Raw genomic sequence first — 15,308 nt, forward strand, 5'->3', positions numbered from 1 at the left:
ATTAGGGTCCTGGTCAAATTCAGCCAAGCGTTTACAGTAATAAATTGTATACCACAATATCATTCATCAAATCTCTGATTGTTCGCCTCTCTTTGACGTTACAGCAGTGTGGCCATCCACTTCAGTTAGAACCATTGTTAAAAACAACATACAGTTATTGTTCCTGGTGTGGACGGCTTGTGAACAATCGTGTCCACATACTTTTGGCCATATAATGTATATTGCCATTTCATCTACGCCAGGGATGTTGGTGTGAACATACTATACTACAAATGCTTGTAGTAAGTAATTACATTTTCTCATTAAGGTTGGGCTAATAAGGAATCCCTTTTAATGTACGTGTGGCTCTTTATTTGTGCGTGTATTTTTACCAATCTCTGAAGAGAGTGGGCACTCTGCACGCTTGTCAGTTCAGCAGAGGGAACTGCTTGAAAACACCATCATTAGGAGCCTGGAAAGTGCAAATGCTAATAAACAGCGATTGCCACAGCTGAATGAGGCACGCTTACGTTGTGCTGCTGCGTGTGCTCTTAATTAGGACACTGTGTGGGTGTGTGGCCATGCCATTTGATAATATCATGTGTCAGTTCAGGTTCTGACTGTGTGTGTGTGTGTGTTTGTGTGTGTAGCACAGCTTAGCCTGATAACCATTGTTGCATACAACAAAAGGAAAAGAATTTAAGCATAACTGAAGCACAGAAAACTCCCATCATCCTCTCAGAGAGCCCCATTCTCTAGATAGAGGGCTTTCAAAGAGATAAAAAATCATTTTTTTTATTTAACAATCCCCTCGAAGAATTGGTCATATCCTCTCCACTTCCTTTAACTCTTCTTTGCTCTTTTTGTCTCCTCAAACAGAATTTGCATCTCTACAATCTAACCTCTGCGCTCTTCTAAGCTTTTCATCCTCTCTACAATACCTGATTTCAGTTACCTTTCTTCCCTTCGCTCCATTTTCAACTCCATGTTCTTATATCTTTTCTGTACTTTCTTCCGTGCCATTCTTCTAATCTAATTCCTCTCCCCGTTCCTCATTATATTCATTGTCTATTTTCCACTTCCTTCCTCCCCCTTTACATCCTGCCCTCTTTGCCCCCCACACATTCTCTTGTTCTCTCTATCGCCCTTGGCACATACTATAAGTCAGACATGATTTCCCCCTCTGCTTCTCTTTCTCCCTTATTATTCAGAGCCACATGCGTCGAATTACAGCCACCAGTGACATGTCATGTATTACAGTATGCCAAAGTGTTGTCAAAGTGCTCAAATATGCATGTCAAATTATTCCAGAGGCCCATGTCATCAGGCCTGTTTTGCCAACGCGTAAGCAGACATTTTGTCATGTAATTTTTTTTTCAGTGTATAAATAGTTCTATAAATGCTAACAGAGTCAATCTTAACCTGGTTCAGTTTAAACCGCCAATCCACAGCTGAGTTTTGGTGCCATAGCAACAATTGCTGAGTGCAGTAGCCCAAGAGATGCTAGCAGGGAGACCCACTCTCCATCCCCATATTCCCAGTCCCTCAGTGGGAATTATTAGCAGCAACAGCACCTTAAGTTAATATGAAAATCACTATGACTTGCATCATGCTTATTAAAGCAGCTCTAATCAATTTTTATATTAAGAGTGGATCATATGACTCTGTGTAATGTGAAAGGGGTCACTTGTAGCGACAAACCCACAGAAATTACAGCCCCTCTCATCTCTATGGAGCAGCTTAGCATCTTTCAGCTCATTGCTTTGCACTGGAATAAAAGCACAAGAATACAGAAGTATCCAAGGTGGTCATACGTTTGGGTGTGGACAGATACTATCTGTATGCAGAAGATTACAGACATGGATCTTTGATAGATTTTTCTATGACAGATCCAGATACATTTCCATAAACTTGGATACCATTGGATCTTCCCAGATACAGGTTCTTATTGTCCAGTGTTGTTTTTACTCCAACTTTACCTTTATGATTCACTCTCACTACTCGTTTAAACCTAGTTGTCAGCAGCAGACAGCTGTTTTCAGTAGAGAAGCTCTGATGAATCCACTGTACACTACCCTCCCAGCACCAAACCGCAGATAGAGTTAGTCAAGTTGGTGAACATAGTGGAGCATTTGGCGGTTAAAGAGACGGTTATTTTCCTCAGGAGTTGGTCGAGACTGGCCCGACAACGCCAGACTAATTTGCAAATGAAAATTAGTCTGGGACCTCTCAGTCCATTTTCCATTTCCGAGGGCCATTATCAACGGGCACATACCAAGACGCCTCTGGATGCAATTGGGTAAACCTACAACCAACCAGAGCAACAACACATGTCACATGTGACTTTTCAGATCTGGACTGATGACGCTCCTCTGTCAATCATCGTGTAAAATCCACCCCATATAAATACGGTTTAAGACACTTCTGTATTGGCTTCCCTTCACAGACCCAGAAGCTCTGTCCGTTATAGATACTGTCAGTGATGGAAGGGTGGCCAGACACATCTGCCAGAGCAAGAAACATCATGAGCTAAAAGGAGAGTGAATATTTCACTTGGCAAGAAACAAGGCTCTGAATGCTAATGTTGCTCTGTAGCTGCTGGATGTGTAAATAGCAACTGCTTGCTAACACATAAGCAGTATCAACTTGTGACGATACTGGGATAATATATCAGAGTTGTATTTTCACCCTGTTGTACTGTATTATTGTTGGCAAAGACCGGATCAGTTCCCATTTTCCTCAGCGCCTCTGAGAAGAAATGATCAACACCACTTTGGAAATAAAAAAGATGAAAGAATCATGTTCACTGAAGTGGTAAATGGAAATTGTCTCAATTTTATATACAATTTTGGAAGACGCAGAAGCTATAATGATGTGCAGTGCATAGTAATAACATACTTTGAGTCACATTATTGCTTCGTGTAACTACAGCAGGGGTTGGCGTCAGGGTGGAGTAACGTTAAAGTTAGAAGAAAATATATTTTACTCTCCAGCTGTCTTCACAGAGTACAGCTCACATTTTACTTGTGCTATGAGTGTGTAAATGAGTCTTGAAGTCTATTTTCTTCCGATTTACATGACTAACTGCACTGATTGTGTTGAGCTCTGATTGCTGTGCATGAACGCATCCTGTAGACACCGGACAGAGACTGGAGCTGCTCACGTTACGGTTGCTGTTGGCATCCATCTCAGAAACAAACGCTGATTCTCATGTACCAAAATACAAACTTCAGGAGATCAAAACTTCTCATAAATTGTCTCATTAAACCTTCTACAAGGAGTTTTTAACTGTTTATGAAACAGTCTCTATTTAATACTGATGCCTCTTTATGACCTACATGCAGAAACAACCATCACCTATTTCTATATAGTTTATAACTTTATATTTAGGATTTGGTCAGATTATTCTTTAAAGGGGAACCAACCTTGTAACTTTGGGACTACCGTCCCGTTAAGTTGGAGATAGGAAGTATCGTGAGAAGCAAGAACGAACGAGAAACACAAACTGCTTTACGGCAGTTCCACATAAACGCACAAGCCCCCCTCAATACCAAGCAACAATGAATGTATTACCCACCTCGGTAGACATTGCTCCACACGAAAAAGTTGCCCGGCAACAAATGCACATCAGCAGCGGTAAAAGGGGGAGGATCATTTGTCAGCCCACTATACTTATTGTGGCTCAAATGAATACAAACAAAGTGAGTCAGTGGGCATAATGAAGAAGAATATAAAGATCCAATAAGTTTGGCACCAGCAGGCTCTTTGTACTGGAGTCTGATTAGCTCCTAAAGTGTGTAATTGCTGTGTAACGTGCCCTATTTCAGTTGCTACACCCAGCCCTCTCTCCCGGACCACTGGCTCTTTTCTCCTTCTTCTCTCGGACTATTGTTCTTTTTTGATTGTGGATTGATTTTCTGTCTCCTTCTTGCTTTTGATCTGGCAGACTTGTTGCCGCTGCTGATGTTCCATACGGCTGCAAATCACACTCACCCCCCCCCACCTTTTGTGTTATACACAACCATTTGTCTCCATGACAACCTGGGGAGAACAGGAAGAGAACTGATGTGGGGGTGGCGGTGGTGATGGCAGTGATGGTGGTGGGCGGTGGAATGATAATGAGGGATAAATTGGGAGTGTGTTTCTCGTTGCTTATTGGTTACCTGGTTTCATATTACCTCATCAATTAAAGAGAAACTTGAAAGCGCCCCCCTTGCCGCCCTCTGTAACCTCTCCTGTGCAGCTTCCTGGGAGGAAAAGTACAACTGGGCCACTGAAAAATCAGTGCAGAGAGGCGATGAGAAATCAGACGATATAATGGGATTGGATGTTAAGCATGCGCTGCTGCTGAAATGCTTGATTAAAATCCTGCACCCAAAGGTCTTTGCTTCAGTGAACTCATTCCAGCAGCGCTGTGACTGCCAGTGACTTCATCTGGAGCTCATCGCTTTCCTGTCCGCTGTTTAGTGAGAGACACAGACAAGTTCTTGTATGTTGTTCTTATTATTGTGTGTTGACAGGAAACAGCCATCAGTCACACTGTACGTGTCAAAATACTGCTGAAGAGAGAGAGTTGTTTTAAAACTGAACTGACATCCATCCATCCATCCGATATCTGTAGATTTTATGGTGAAAACCTGTCACACCATGACAGTAAAGGTTAGATACAGTTTCTGTAACAGTAAAACACTGTCATATCTCACAGCAAAACCTTTATTTATATGGCATTATAAAAGAATTTATGTGGAATAAAATCGTTTTTTTATATTACAGACCACAGCATTTATATTTTAATGTGGCAAAACTGTTTTTTGTATTGTAAAAACTTGTATTTATGCAGTAAAATACAGAATAAAACTCAAATTTTAACCTTAAAATCAACAGTTCTAATATCCTTTTATACCGTTTTTTATAGTAAAAATCCTTTCTTTTCTTTTTTACAGTGGTTTGACATAAATTTTTTTAATTAATATTTTATTTTATAGTGCCAATTCATAATAGTCTGTTTTCCAGGACATTGTGCTAATTGAGGTCAAAAACTCTTTAAAGCCTTAATTCAGTTAGATGTGAAAATATTTGTGAGAAAGGGCACCTACTCTAATGTGAGTTGCCTCCAACACAACTATTCCAACGTACTTAATCCTTGGGAACTCAAACAGTCATTATAGCTCATAAGGGCGTAACACCTTAAGTGAGCCAAATTATATCACTAGACACTGTTTCAGTATAGAAGTGCAAAAAAGGATAATAGATCTTTTTTTATTTTTTTTTTTTTTAAAAAAAAAATTTTTTATTTTTTTTATTTTAAATTTTTTTTTGAAAGGGGCCAAATTGGTTAAATTAATTTTATTCTTTGGGAATTAAAAAATTTTTTTTATTTTTTTTTAAATTTTAACCAAAAACCTAGACACTGTTTCAGTATAGAAGTCGTAGGATCCAGTCTTGATTCTTGTGAGCCTGCCAATTTTATGGAAGTGCAATACTGCATTGCTTTAACATTGAAGAAAAACTTTAGTATAGTGAGGCAGGAAACAGGCAGTCAGTCTGTCAGTCAGGTTGTAAACCAGCCAATCAAACTTATTTGGAAGAGGACACAAAGGTGACCTCCAAAACTATTCCCTGAACTGTCCATTTAGATTAGATTAGATTAGATTAGATAGATACTTTATTCATCCCCAAGGGGAAATCCAGTGCTTGAAAGGCCTAAAGTGAAAAAGTAGGTGGTCACATAATGCAGGGTGCACTGCATCAGGTGGTACAGTTTGATACAGTGTTAATTTTGACAGTAAATTCTGATTTAGTCTTAGTCTTTTGAATAACACACCATTTAGTTTTAGTCATATTTTAGTCATCTGAAATCTTTTAGTCTAGTTTTAGTCGACTAAATATCATAAGAGTTTTAGTCTTAGTCTAGTCTTAAGTCTTTTAGTCTTAGTCTAGTTTTAGTAGACCAAATATTAGCAGATTTTAGACGACTAAATCACGGTGGTTTATCTGATAAAATAATGTTAGTGTGTATACTAACCTTCGCATGTATTTCTGGATGAGTCGTCTGTAAATGTCACTTCCAGTTGGCGGTGTTTTTCCCAGCGATTTTTGCTCCACGCGGTTTACAAACGGTCTTGTTGTCCTTGTTGTCATATGTGAAGTGTGACCAGATGTTAATTCTTCGTTTTCGTCCTAGACCTAGCTCTGACATTTCTGTTGTTCATGAGCCATGCATTGCCCTCGGACCGGGTGCACTGCAAAACGTTAGCGTGTTGCTAACAACGAAGTCAACTGAAATCATCCAAAGCTGTGTAACTAAGACTGTGCAACTAAACACAACTAAATATAATGTAAACAACCTAACTGCTGTGAAAACGTCCTCGAAACTGTGCGAAGTTCTGCAAACTCGTTTAGCTGTTGCGCCTGCATTTGCCGCGGCTTTTTAAAATGGCTCTGCTGCTTCTGCATAGATCAACCTACCCTCAAAGATTCGCTCTGATTGGATTTCTTCCCAACTTGTCCCACAAGAACAGTAGTTCTGATTGGATCTCTTCTCCATTCGTCCCTCCCTAACATTTGCGTCTCATTTTTATTCGTTGACTTAAGTGTCAGTTATATTTCGTCACAGTCTTCGTCATCATCAAGGTTTGTTGACGAATATTTTTCGGCATAGCCTTCGTCAATGAAATTAACACTGGTTTCATACAGGGCAGACATATTGGAGTTTAGAGTTTTTCCTCCCCTGGGTGGAGTTGAAGAGCCTCATGGCGTGGGGAAGGAACGATCTCCTCAGTCTTTCAGTGGAGCAGGACAGTGACAGCAGCCTGTTGCTGAAGCTGCTCCTCTGCCTGTAGATGGTGCTGTGCAGTGGATGCAGTGGATTGTCCATGATTGACAGGAGCCTGTTCAGCACCCTTCGCTCTGCCACAGATGTCAGACTGTCCAGCTCTGTGCCCAACACAGAGCCCACCTTCCGCACTATCATACAATTCAATTTCAATCATACAACAGAGTTAACCGACTGAAATCCTGCTTCAAGTTTGACCTAACTGTGCCGTGAGTGATGCATTGCAACATTACAGGTGACTTCCAATAAATGGGTCTAGATGATAAATATATGGATGAATAAACTGTTGCCCCCATTGGACCTGTTATTCGCAATGTGGCCATGTTCAGTGACCTGAATCGTTGCTTTGGTACTCATTGAATTAAAACTAGATGTTGCTCCCATGAACATTCATTGGTATATCACATAGGAGCATTCTCTACTCTGCACACTTTTTTTCACATGTATTACAGTCCAGCACCTAGAATTTATGGTGCTTGGGGGGGGTGTGCTTTTGTAAGCTTGTTGCACTCATTGAATTAAAGTTCGTGAAATGCTTTTGAAAAAGAGAAAAAAAGCTTATTTAACCCAGTTTTAACATAAATTCTTAGACATATTTTGTTCTTCAAATCACTTAATCAGATCCTAGTGGGGTAAAATCAACAGGATAGATGGGTGCTATTCCAGTAAGGTTGCCACTGTTCTGTGGCAATTAAGTCTTTAGTGTATTATAGTTCTGTTGTGATGTCCACTGCACAAATAACACAGAGATGTGTCTTTAAAGTTCAGTGAACTGTTACCATGAGTGCCTGAAATTAACTCTAATTTAGCACAACCCTAACCCCAACCACAACAAACCCTAACTGTAATTCTTTCGCTGGTTGTTCATCCATTTTCACTGCTGTTTTCTCAGCGTTAAGTACTAGGGTTGGTTATCCAACCTGGGGGACAGAACCCCCACTAGGGGTCACTAAAGCTTCATGGGAAGGTTGCAAAAGCCTTCTTGATTTTAAGGGATTTAAGAAAACTGTATTGATTTATAGCCAAGCATGAAGGAGAGGAAAACTCCATTTTCATAGTAAACAACATTACTGACAGGTTCACTGACATAGGTAAAGCTAATAGTTCCCTCTGGACAACGCACATTAATCAACACTGCGGTTTACTCTTCAATGTAAATGTGCCAGAGCTAATTAGCTAATGTTCTATCATAGTCCCTGGGCAGGTTATAACAAATTAGTGCCATCATCATGACAAGTAATGTCATCAGTACAGCAACACAATACAATATAATAAACAAATACATTACAAAAGTGACAGAGATATGAAAAGATGAGGTGGTAAGAGTACTAATGGCTGCTGCTTTGGTTAGCCTTAAGCTTTAGGGAGCAGCAGTCAGAGGACTGGTTACCACTTTACCAACAGCTTCACACATCTTACAGTTAGTTCTGCGTCAGTCAGTTTGTAGGTCACAGTGAAAATGACGAATTCATCCGTCGCTCTGTCACTTCTTCCTGACGTGTTACTCGACCCCATCCTCTCAGCCTGCACTGGGATCAGGGTTCCTCTGGAAGACTAGCCTGTCACACATTTGTCACACGTGGCGCCGTGCACTGTGGGAGATCCTCAGAGCGAGTGGGAGATCGAACCAGCATTCGTCATGAGAGATAGCATCCCCTCCTCCATCTCGCTCGCAGGAAACATCACATTTGCCGCCACAAAGAAGATTACATTATTGACTCTCACTTTAGTTCTAAGTGAAAGAAAATCTGGAATATATTGTATATTAATGCAGCGTGTTGAAAAATGCAAGAGGACCCGTACTGGTGGAAAACATCTTCGTTAGAGACTCCCAAGTGCTTTCTCTTGGAAATGCTGAGTTTTTATTTATACGAAGAAAAGGTCAACTGTGGAGGGAGGGAGCAGAGTATTACTACTCAAGCCAACTCAGCTTTAATAATAAACCATCACTCTCTTCTCCATCACTCTCTTCCTCCTGAATATTTGTTCTCCAGGAATCAGAGCAGGCATGCTTATATAATGCTGCTGGGTTTCCCTTGAGGTGTGTGTGCACGCGCCTGTGAGCGTGTGTGAGTGTGTGTGTGTGTGTGTGTGTATGCAGCACAGTGGTGGAAAACGAACCTGACAATTTTTACAGCGATGATCCTGACTCGAGGCGTACTGTAAGCCCTGTAACTCTCCACCAGATCTGCAGAAACCACTGTAAGCAGCAACATGACAACAGGCAGCGTGATCTGGGTCACTGACAGTGTAACAACCTCTGCAGCCGGCTCAGGACCGAATCCCTTTACTGCCCCCTGGTGGACACACCTGGAACATGCTGCTGTGTGTGACATTGCCACAGTCGAGCAGAGTTTCAGTAAATCGCTCTAATTTGGCAAAATTAAGATAAAGAGTTTGGGGAATTTGTCTTTTTTTTTTTAATTAACAAATAAATGTACATCAATCAGACATTTCTTTAATACCAACTAAATATTTAAAGTAGATTTAACCAAAAACTCCACAAAACATCTCATTAAAGGCTTTTTTGAAAGCAGTAATCAGTATAATTAACTCACTTAAGATTTTCAAGAAGTTCATTCTTAACCTTGGAAATAAAATCAATCATAGTTCAAGGTCCATTTACTAGCAATTCCAATCACATCTCATGGTTTATTTGCATACATCAATTAAGGGAAGTGGACCTTGTAATAAGTGGATATTTAAATAAATATTTGAATAATTTAGATTTATATATTGGAATTTGTCAGACAATATCCAATGAATCAGATCTTTAGAAAGGGACGACTGCAGTTACAGTCAGTGTTTTTGGTGCTGAAACATGAACAGGAATTGTTTCAGCTCTTCAGCTAAGAAAAGGTAAATAAATTATACATTAGATTATATAATATGTAGACACACTGAGAATTTTCTATACAGAAAGCAATTCAAATAGTTAAAACATTCAGAAAAGCACTTTAATTTAGTAAATATATATTTATGGCTGTTTCATCAGGCTTCACATGGTACATCAAATTCTTTAAAAAAAAGTCTGTAGTTTTTTAATGATACAATTTCCACCCATTCTGTGATTTTTTGTGTTCTTGTTTTTACCACTGATAATATAAGATCAGTTGCTGCCGTCTGTCTGTGAGCAGCAGAGAACTTAGAACCAGCAGCTTCAATCTCTCCCTCACACAAACATGTGACTTTACATGTGCGTTCTGTGTGCACACCAACGTGTGATGTGTGACACGTGTATGTGTGTGTGTCGTAGATTACTAGATTTTCTGGCTATAGATGATTAAAGATTTGACTTTTTTTCTAACTCAGTGCCCGGTCAAAGAGGAGGAAATGACTCAATCAATAATTTGACTGAAATTGGTGACATGGTGGTAATTAAGAAGCCACTTTTGTATAATGTGCTTTTTAAAGTATTTGTTCATGTCTTTCCTCAGGAAGAACCTACAAAGATACATATTTTCACTCTGTTTCTCTCTCTCTCTCTCTCTCTCTCTCTCTCTCTCTCTCTCTCTCTCTCTCTCTCCCAGGTCGCCATTATCGCTGGAAACTTTGAGCTCGCTGAACTCATCAAGAACCACAAAGAGACAGATATAGGTAAGTGGCAAAGCTCCTCTTTTCTTCTCCTCCATCCATCCATCCATCCATCCGTCCATCCCTCACCTTATCTTTCAGCCACCCAGCGTGTACATTCCTGAATCTCCCTGAGGATACATTTCAAATCCTCCCATGGTTTGATCCTCCTAAATGACCTCCCAGTATAATCCCCTCTGCGGGATTACGAGAGCGTTGCCAAGAGGATGAAAGTTTATGTTTACACCGGGACAATCCCGGGACGATTAGGCCAGGAGAAATGATCAATGCCTCCACCAGCGGGAGCTTTAGTTTCGTGGGAGCCTGATTGGTTGGTTTCCAGAGGTGTCGACTGGTTCATTTGATTCTGCGTGAAAGGATTTGATTAAATCAGTAGATGGATTTTCTTCTGTTGATTGTGATTGTTTTATACAACATAAAGCTCAGTTTGGTGCATGTTGTAGAGGCTTTAGGGAAAACATTTAAAGCTTTTTGTGTGTCAGACTCGATTAAGGGTTTGGAAATTAGACGACTTGTCTGGACTTTGTGTTGCAGTCATGACACTGGTCTCGTTTGAAAGATCACAGTCGACATTTTCCAGTTGGAAAAATTTACCAAATAGGTTCAAACTATCCGAAGACTATCAGACTATCTGAAGATGTTTATTAAACATTCACATTTAGATCACATTTCACTGGGATGTGCAATAGTGAACATTTTTATTGTCTACAATGTGCAAATAATGGCCTGTCATCAGTTTGGGCCCTACAACCGTATCCAATTGAAAGCCAGAATAAATGTAAAGTAGTAAGTTAAATAAATAAAATAGAAATACCTGCCTCACACAGAACTTGAACCAGAGTCTTCTGGGGAAGGATCCTATGATTAACCCACTCATCCACCACATTATAGGGCAGCATTGGCATTGGGATCCCATGGAAACGCAAATCTCGCAGAAACAGGCATTCAACTGATAAACTGCGGGTCCCGGGATTTAGCTTGCGCCCACTAGAAGGATGGAGACAGAGTCAACAAATGATGTTGAAAGCAAGGCAAGTCTGACATTTGGAGAAATCCCTCAACTTTTCGTCTGTGGGACAGGAGGACACACAAAATCTCTGTTGTGCAGACGTGAATGATCAGAATGTTAGCGGGTGCGAGTGGGAGTGGACACACACATAGCAGGAAGGGTCAGAAATCCAGTGGGAGGGCTCTACACCACATCTTCCTTCTGTAATGGTCCTCGCTTCTGATACCGACTTCTATACTTTGTACTTGTAACTTGAAGACTAACTATACACTCAAGTCCCCGTGTGTATACCTTCAGTGTGGTCCAAGCTTTAACCAATACACCAAAGGCACAGCCTATATAGTTCAATATCTATGACATTTTATATGAAACATTACAGTAAATTCATTTACTGTAATATTTTATTTCAATATCAGCCTGCTATGTGGTCACGCTCATGCACGTAGCATATCCATCCCTCCATGATTAGTTAGGACCTAAAATGTGATAGTAAGATAGTGAGCGGAGGTAAAGACACTGCAGCGTGTTTTCCACCAGATTGGTTCTGGTTCTTGAACCGGCTCCGTTCAGGATTAGACTACAATAAATAATCTTTTTAGGAATAAACCTGCCTCCTGCCTGAACTGTTGTAGCTGAATAGTGTCTCCTGCGCTGCTGTATTTCTGTTGCTGTGGTCTTAATGGTGGTAGTTGGAGAGTCAGTATTTTCTGAGGTGGTGTAAAATGTTTGAGAAACACTGTTATACTGAACCAAATTACAGAGCCACAGAAACGGCAAAATGTAAGATTTATTTAAGTTGTACTGTTTTATTTTCTTTGCATTGTTAGCAAAGAAGCAGCTGCTGTTACAATGATATTGGGATCTCTGGGAATTGGGAGGCTTTGTGTTTTTAAATGATGTATAGGTTGTTAAAGGTTGAGTGAATTCAAGCGGCTGCAATCCCACATAAGGTAACAAATGAGCCTCTCAGCCCGTATTCTGGTTGAAGGGTTAATTTTGTTGGAGACTCAATTAAAATGCAAGATTGTGCCGGTATATAATACTGTATGAGAGTTATTTCACTCTGCGTCTGTGTGTGTGAGAGGACCGAGAGGGAGGTGAGAAGACGAGAAAGATTTCTCACGAACATACAAAAATGAAAAAAAGATTTTTGAACAGATTCCATGTTTGTTTTTTTTCCCGTCTTGCTATTTATTACCTTTGTTGCTTAGTTGCCACCTATTAGTTCTGGAGAGGCAGATTGGCGATGGAAACAGATTCAGCTCCGATTTAACACCTGATGGAGAAACATTATCTGAACGGCTTCAATACACACCTCAGATCCCTTCTCTGTCAGCTGCTTACAGCTGTTGCGTCGACGTCCAGATGTGTCGAGGGTTCGGAAACAGAGAACGTCTCCAGTCGAGTGAAATGAACATGGAGACTTTGCTCGGATGCTGGCTCGGGCCTTTAGAGCAGTTCGAGCAGAGGTAGCTCAGGGATTACGGGGCCTCAGAGAAAATGAGAAAAGATGAACGAACAAATGAATATATAAAGGAGGGCAGAGAACGATTGAGGGGGAAATGAATGAAGAGAGAAAGAAATCTAATCTAATCTAAAGATGTAATCCTGCAGTCGTTGCCCTCGCTCATGGACGCCACCAACCAGCCGGCTGCCTCACATGGAGGCGACCTGGTGGAGGGCTAAATGGGACACGCCGGCGGTGCAGGATTACCCCCAAAAAGCCTTGTCCGCATCTGCTACACCTCCCTCCTCCCTCCCTTCACACCGTTTCTACCACAAGTGCGTGTCCGTGGCTGTGAGCGGTACCCAGGATTAGACAAAGGTGATCAGGTAGTCAGTCGGCCATCGTGTTCGGACATATTTGCCCCCCCCGTGAGCCGCCGTTACTGTGGATTTGGGGATGGGAGATATTTACATCTGGATTCTGGATTGGCCACCATGGGTTCAGCCTGCTGTAAAGGTGGGTGCCCCCCCACCCCTCCCATCCCACTACCCCGTACTCCCATCAACCCTCTACCCAAGGTCCTGGACTCGCTGCCCCTTCTTAAACACACACACTTGCCCAGCCCACCCCCGTCTCACCAGAGACAGCTTGTGTCGTGTTGAGCCTCCTGCTGGTTATATGCAGCTTTAGTTTTATGTTGAGCGTGTGTGTGTGTGTGTGTGTGTGTGTGTGTGTGTGTGTGTGTATGTGTATGTGCTCTAAACACAATAAGCCCCGTGGCTTTCACAGTTTCTCTCGCTTACTCTGTCCAGATGATGTAACAGTTCAGCCACACAAATCTTCTATTTCATTGCGTCATTCTTTTTATATTTCACTATGATGTTGAGACTGCCACCCGTGCAAAGCTGTAATGGCCAAAAGGGGCCCCCAGACCTGGGTCAGGACTTCGTATGGGTAGAGTCACTGTGTGTTCCTTGGTTTGTGGTGATTAGATCAACAGCAGTTTAATTTTAAAATATGAAGCACTAAAGTATGAGCCAGAAAGGAATAATAAAGGCATTCCTGCATTTTAAATGAGATTTTTGACATCCGTCACTTGTTTGTCTCACAGTACACATTCAGTTCAGTCATTTTATCCTCCCAGATGGGAAACTTGAGATGCATTCAGGGACACAAACATGAAAACAAACAACACAAACAGAGAAAAAAACAAAAGTACCAAAACACAAAAATGATTCCTGAACGTACAATTTACAGTAACCCATAATGCAACAGCATCTATGATGCTATCTATCTATTGTAATTAACCATGGTACTACTCTACGGTCTGAGGGAAGAGTTTCAAACTCAGGGCTGCAGGAGGGGATTTCTACTGTCCAGTATGGACCTGGCCTTGCTGAGAACCTGCTGCTCAAAGACAACCATCAGCAGTGTCTGTGGGAGACCCATCACCTTCCCAGCAACCTTAACAATGTGGTCCAGGCGGTTTTTGTCCTTTATGTCGCACATACTGGACATCTTCCAGAGTCAGTGTTCAAATGCAACACATTCGTTACCTCTGCCATTGGCTATGTGAGGCTGCTGAGCCCAGTTACATTGCCCTCTCACCTAGCTCCAGTTCTAGCACAACCCCAGCTCCGCTCCTTGTCAGCATTCCCAACTGGCTCCTCTTCATCATGAACGAAAACCTCCTCCTAACAGTGCTCCAAAGCTCTTTTGCTAGCGTTGTAAACATACCAACACTCCCCCGGTGCTTTGAGCTCCCACACACCTAGCTAACTAGCTTAGCGGTTAACTTAATTTAGCATCCTGTAAAGCTGTCCATCAGAAAACTCTGTAAACCTGAGAGATGACACGGAGCACCCGGAGGATGATCCAGTTTCACCAGAATCACAGTGTGACTGTTGTGAAACGTTATCCCGACCCGGAGTCACCGCTGACCCTCAAGATGAGAGTGAAGCAAGGTAGAAAGGTTCCATAACGCGGCTTTATTGCAGCCCTGTATATTCTCCATAACCTGCTGCGGATGTAGATGTCTGCAGGTTAGTGCACGTGCTGCTTTCAGTATTTCTGCTGCAGAATAGACCCTGTTAGTGCCTGATAGGTGCAGGTGAAATGCATGAGAGGGACATTAACTATCATCTTCATTTGGTGGTCACAAGACTCGGAAGCTCTTAATCAATCGGCCAGTTATTTCCTCTGCTCGCTCCGAGTTCACTCAGAGGAGAGAAGACTTATCCAACCTTGAGTGCTGGGAAACAGAGAATTATGGAATCATTGGGGCATTCAGTGTCACCATAGTTTCTAGATAGACTCCTGTGCAGAGACAAAGGCAGACAAAGCTGTGAAGTAGGACACCATGTGATTGGTGGAAGAAAGGAAGGCTTCTCAAAGGGCAATTTACGTATATAGCCCGTCGTTCTTCATGCGGTTAACGTGTGTGA

General features: G+C 41.6%; 1 protein-coding gene across 1 annotated transcript in view; it reads left to right on the top strand.

The window, feature by feature from the left end:
- LOC127351354 (SH3 and multiple ankyrin repeat domains protein 2-like) overlaps window positions 1–15,308 on the top strand; it is a 224,346-nt gene that overhangs the window by 97,928 nt on the left and 111,110 nt on the right. Inside the window, exon 11 of the mRNA XM_051378830.1 lies at window positions 10,345–10,411. Within this exon, the coding sequence (XP_051234790.1) occupies window positions 10,345–10,411 (67 nt within the window). The remainder of the gene's footprint in view (window positions 1–10,344; window positions 10,412–15,308) is intronic.

This window comes from Dicentrarchus labrax, unplaced genomic scaffold (genome assembly GCF_905237075.1).
Source record: "Dicentrarchus labrax unplaced genomic scaffold, dlabrax2021, whole genome shotgun sequence".
NCBI classification, from domain to species: Eukaryota; Metazoa; Chordata; class Actinopteri; family Moronidae; genus Dicentrarchus; species Dicentrarchus labrax.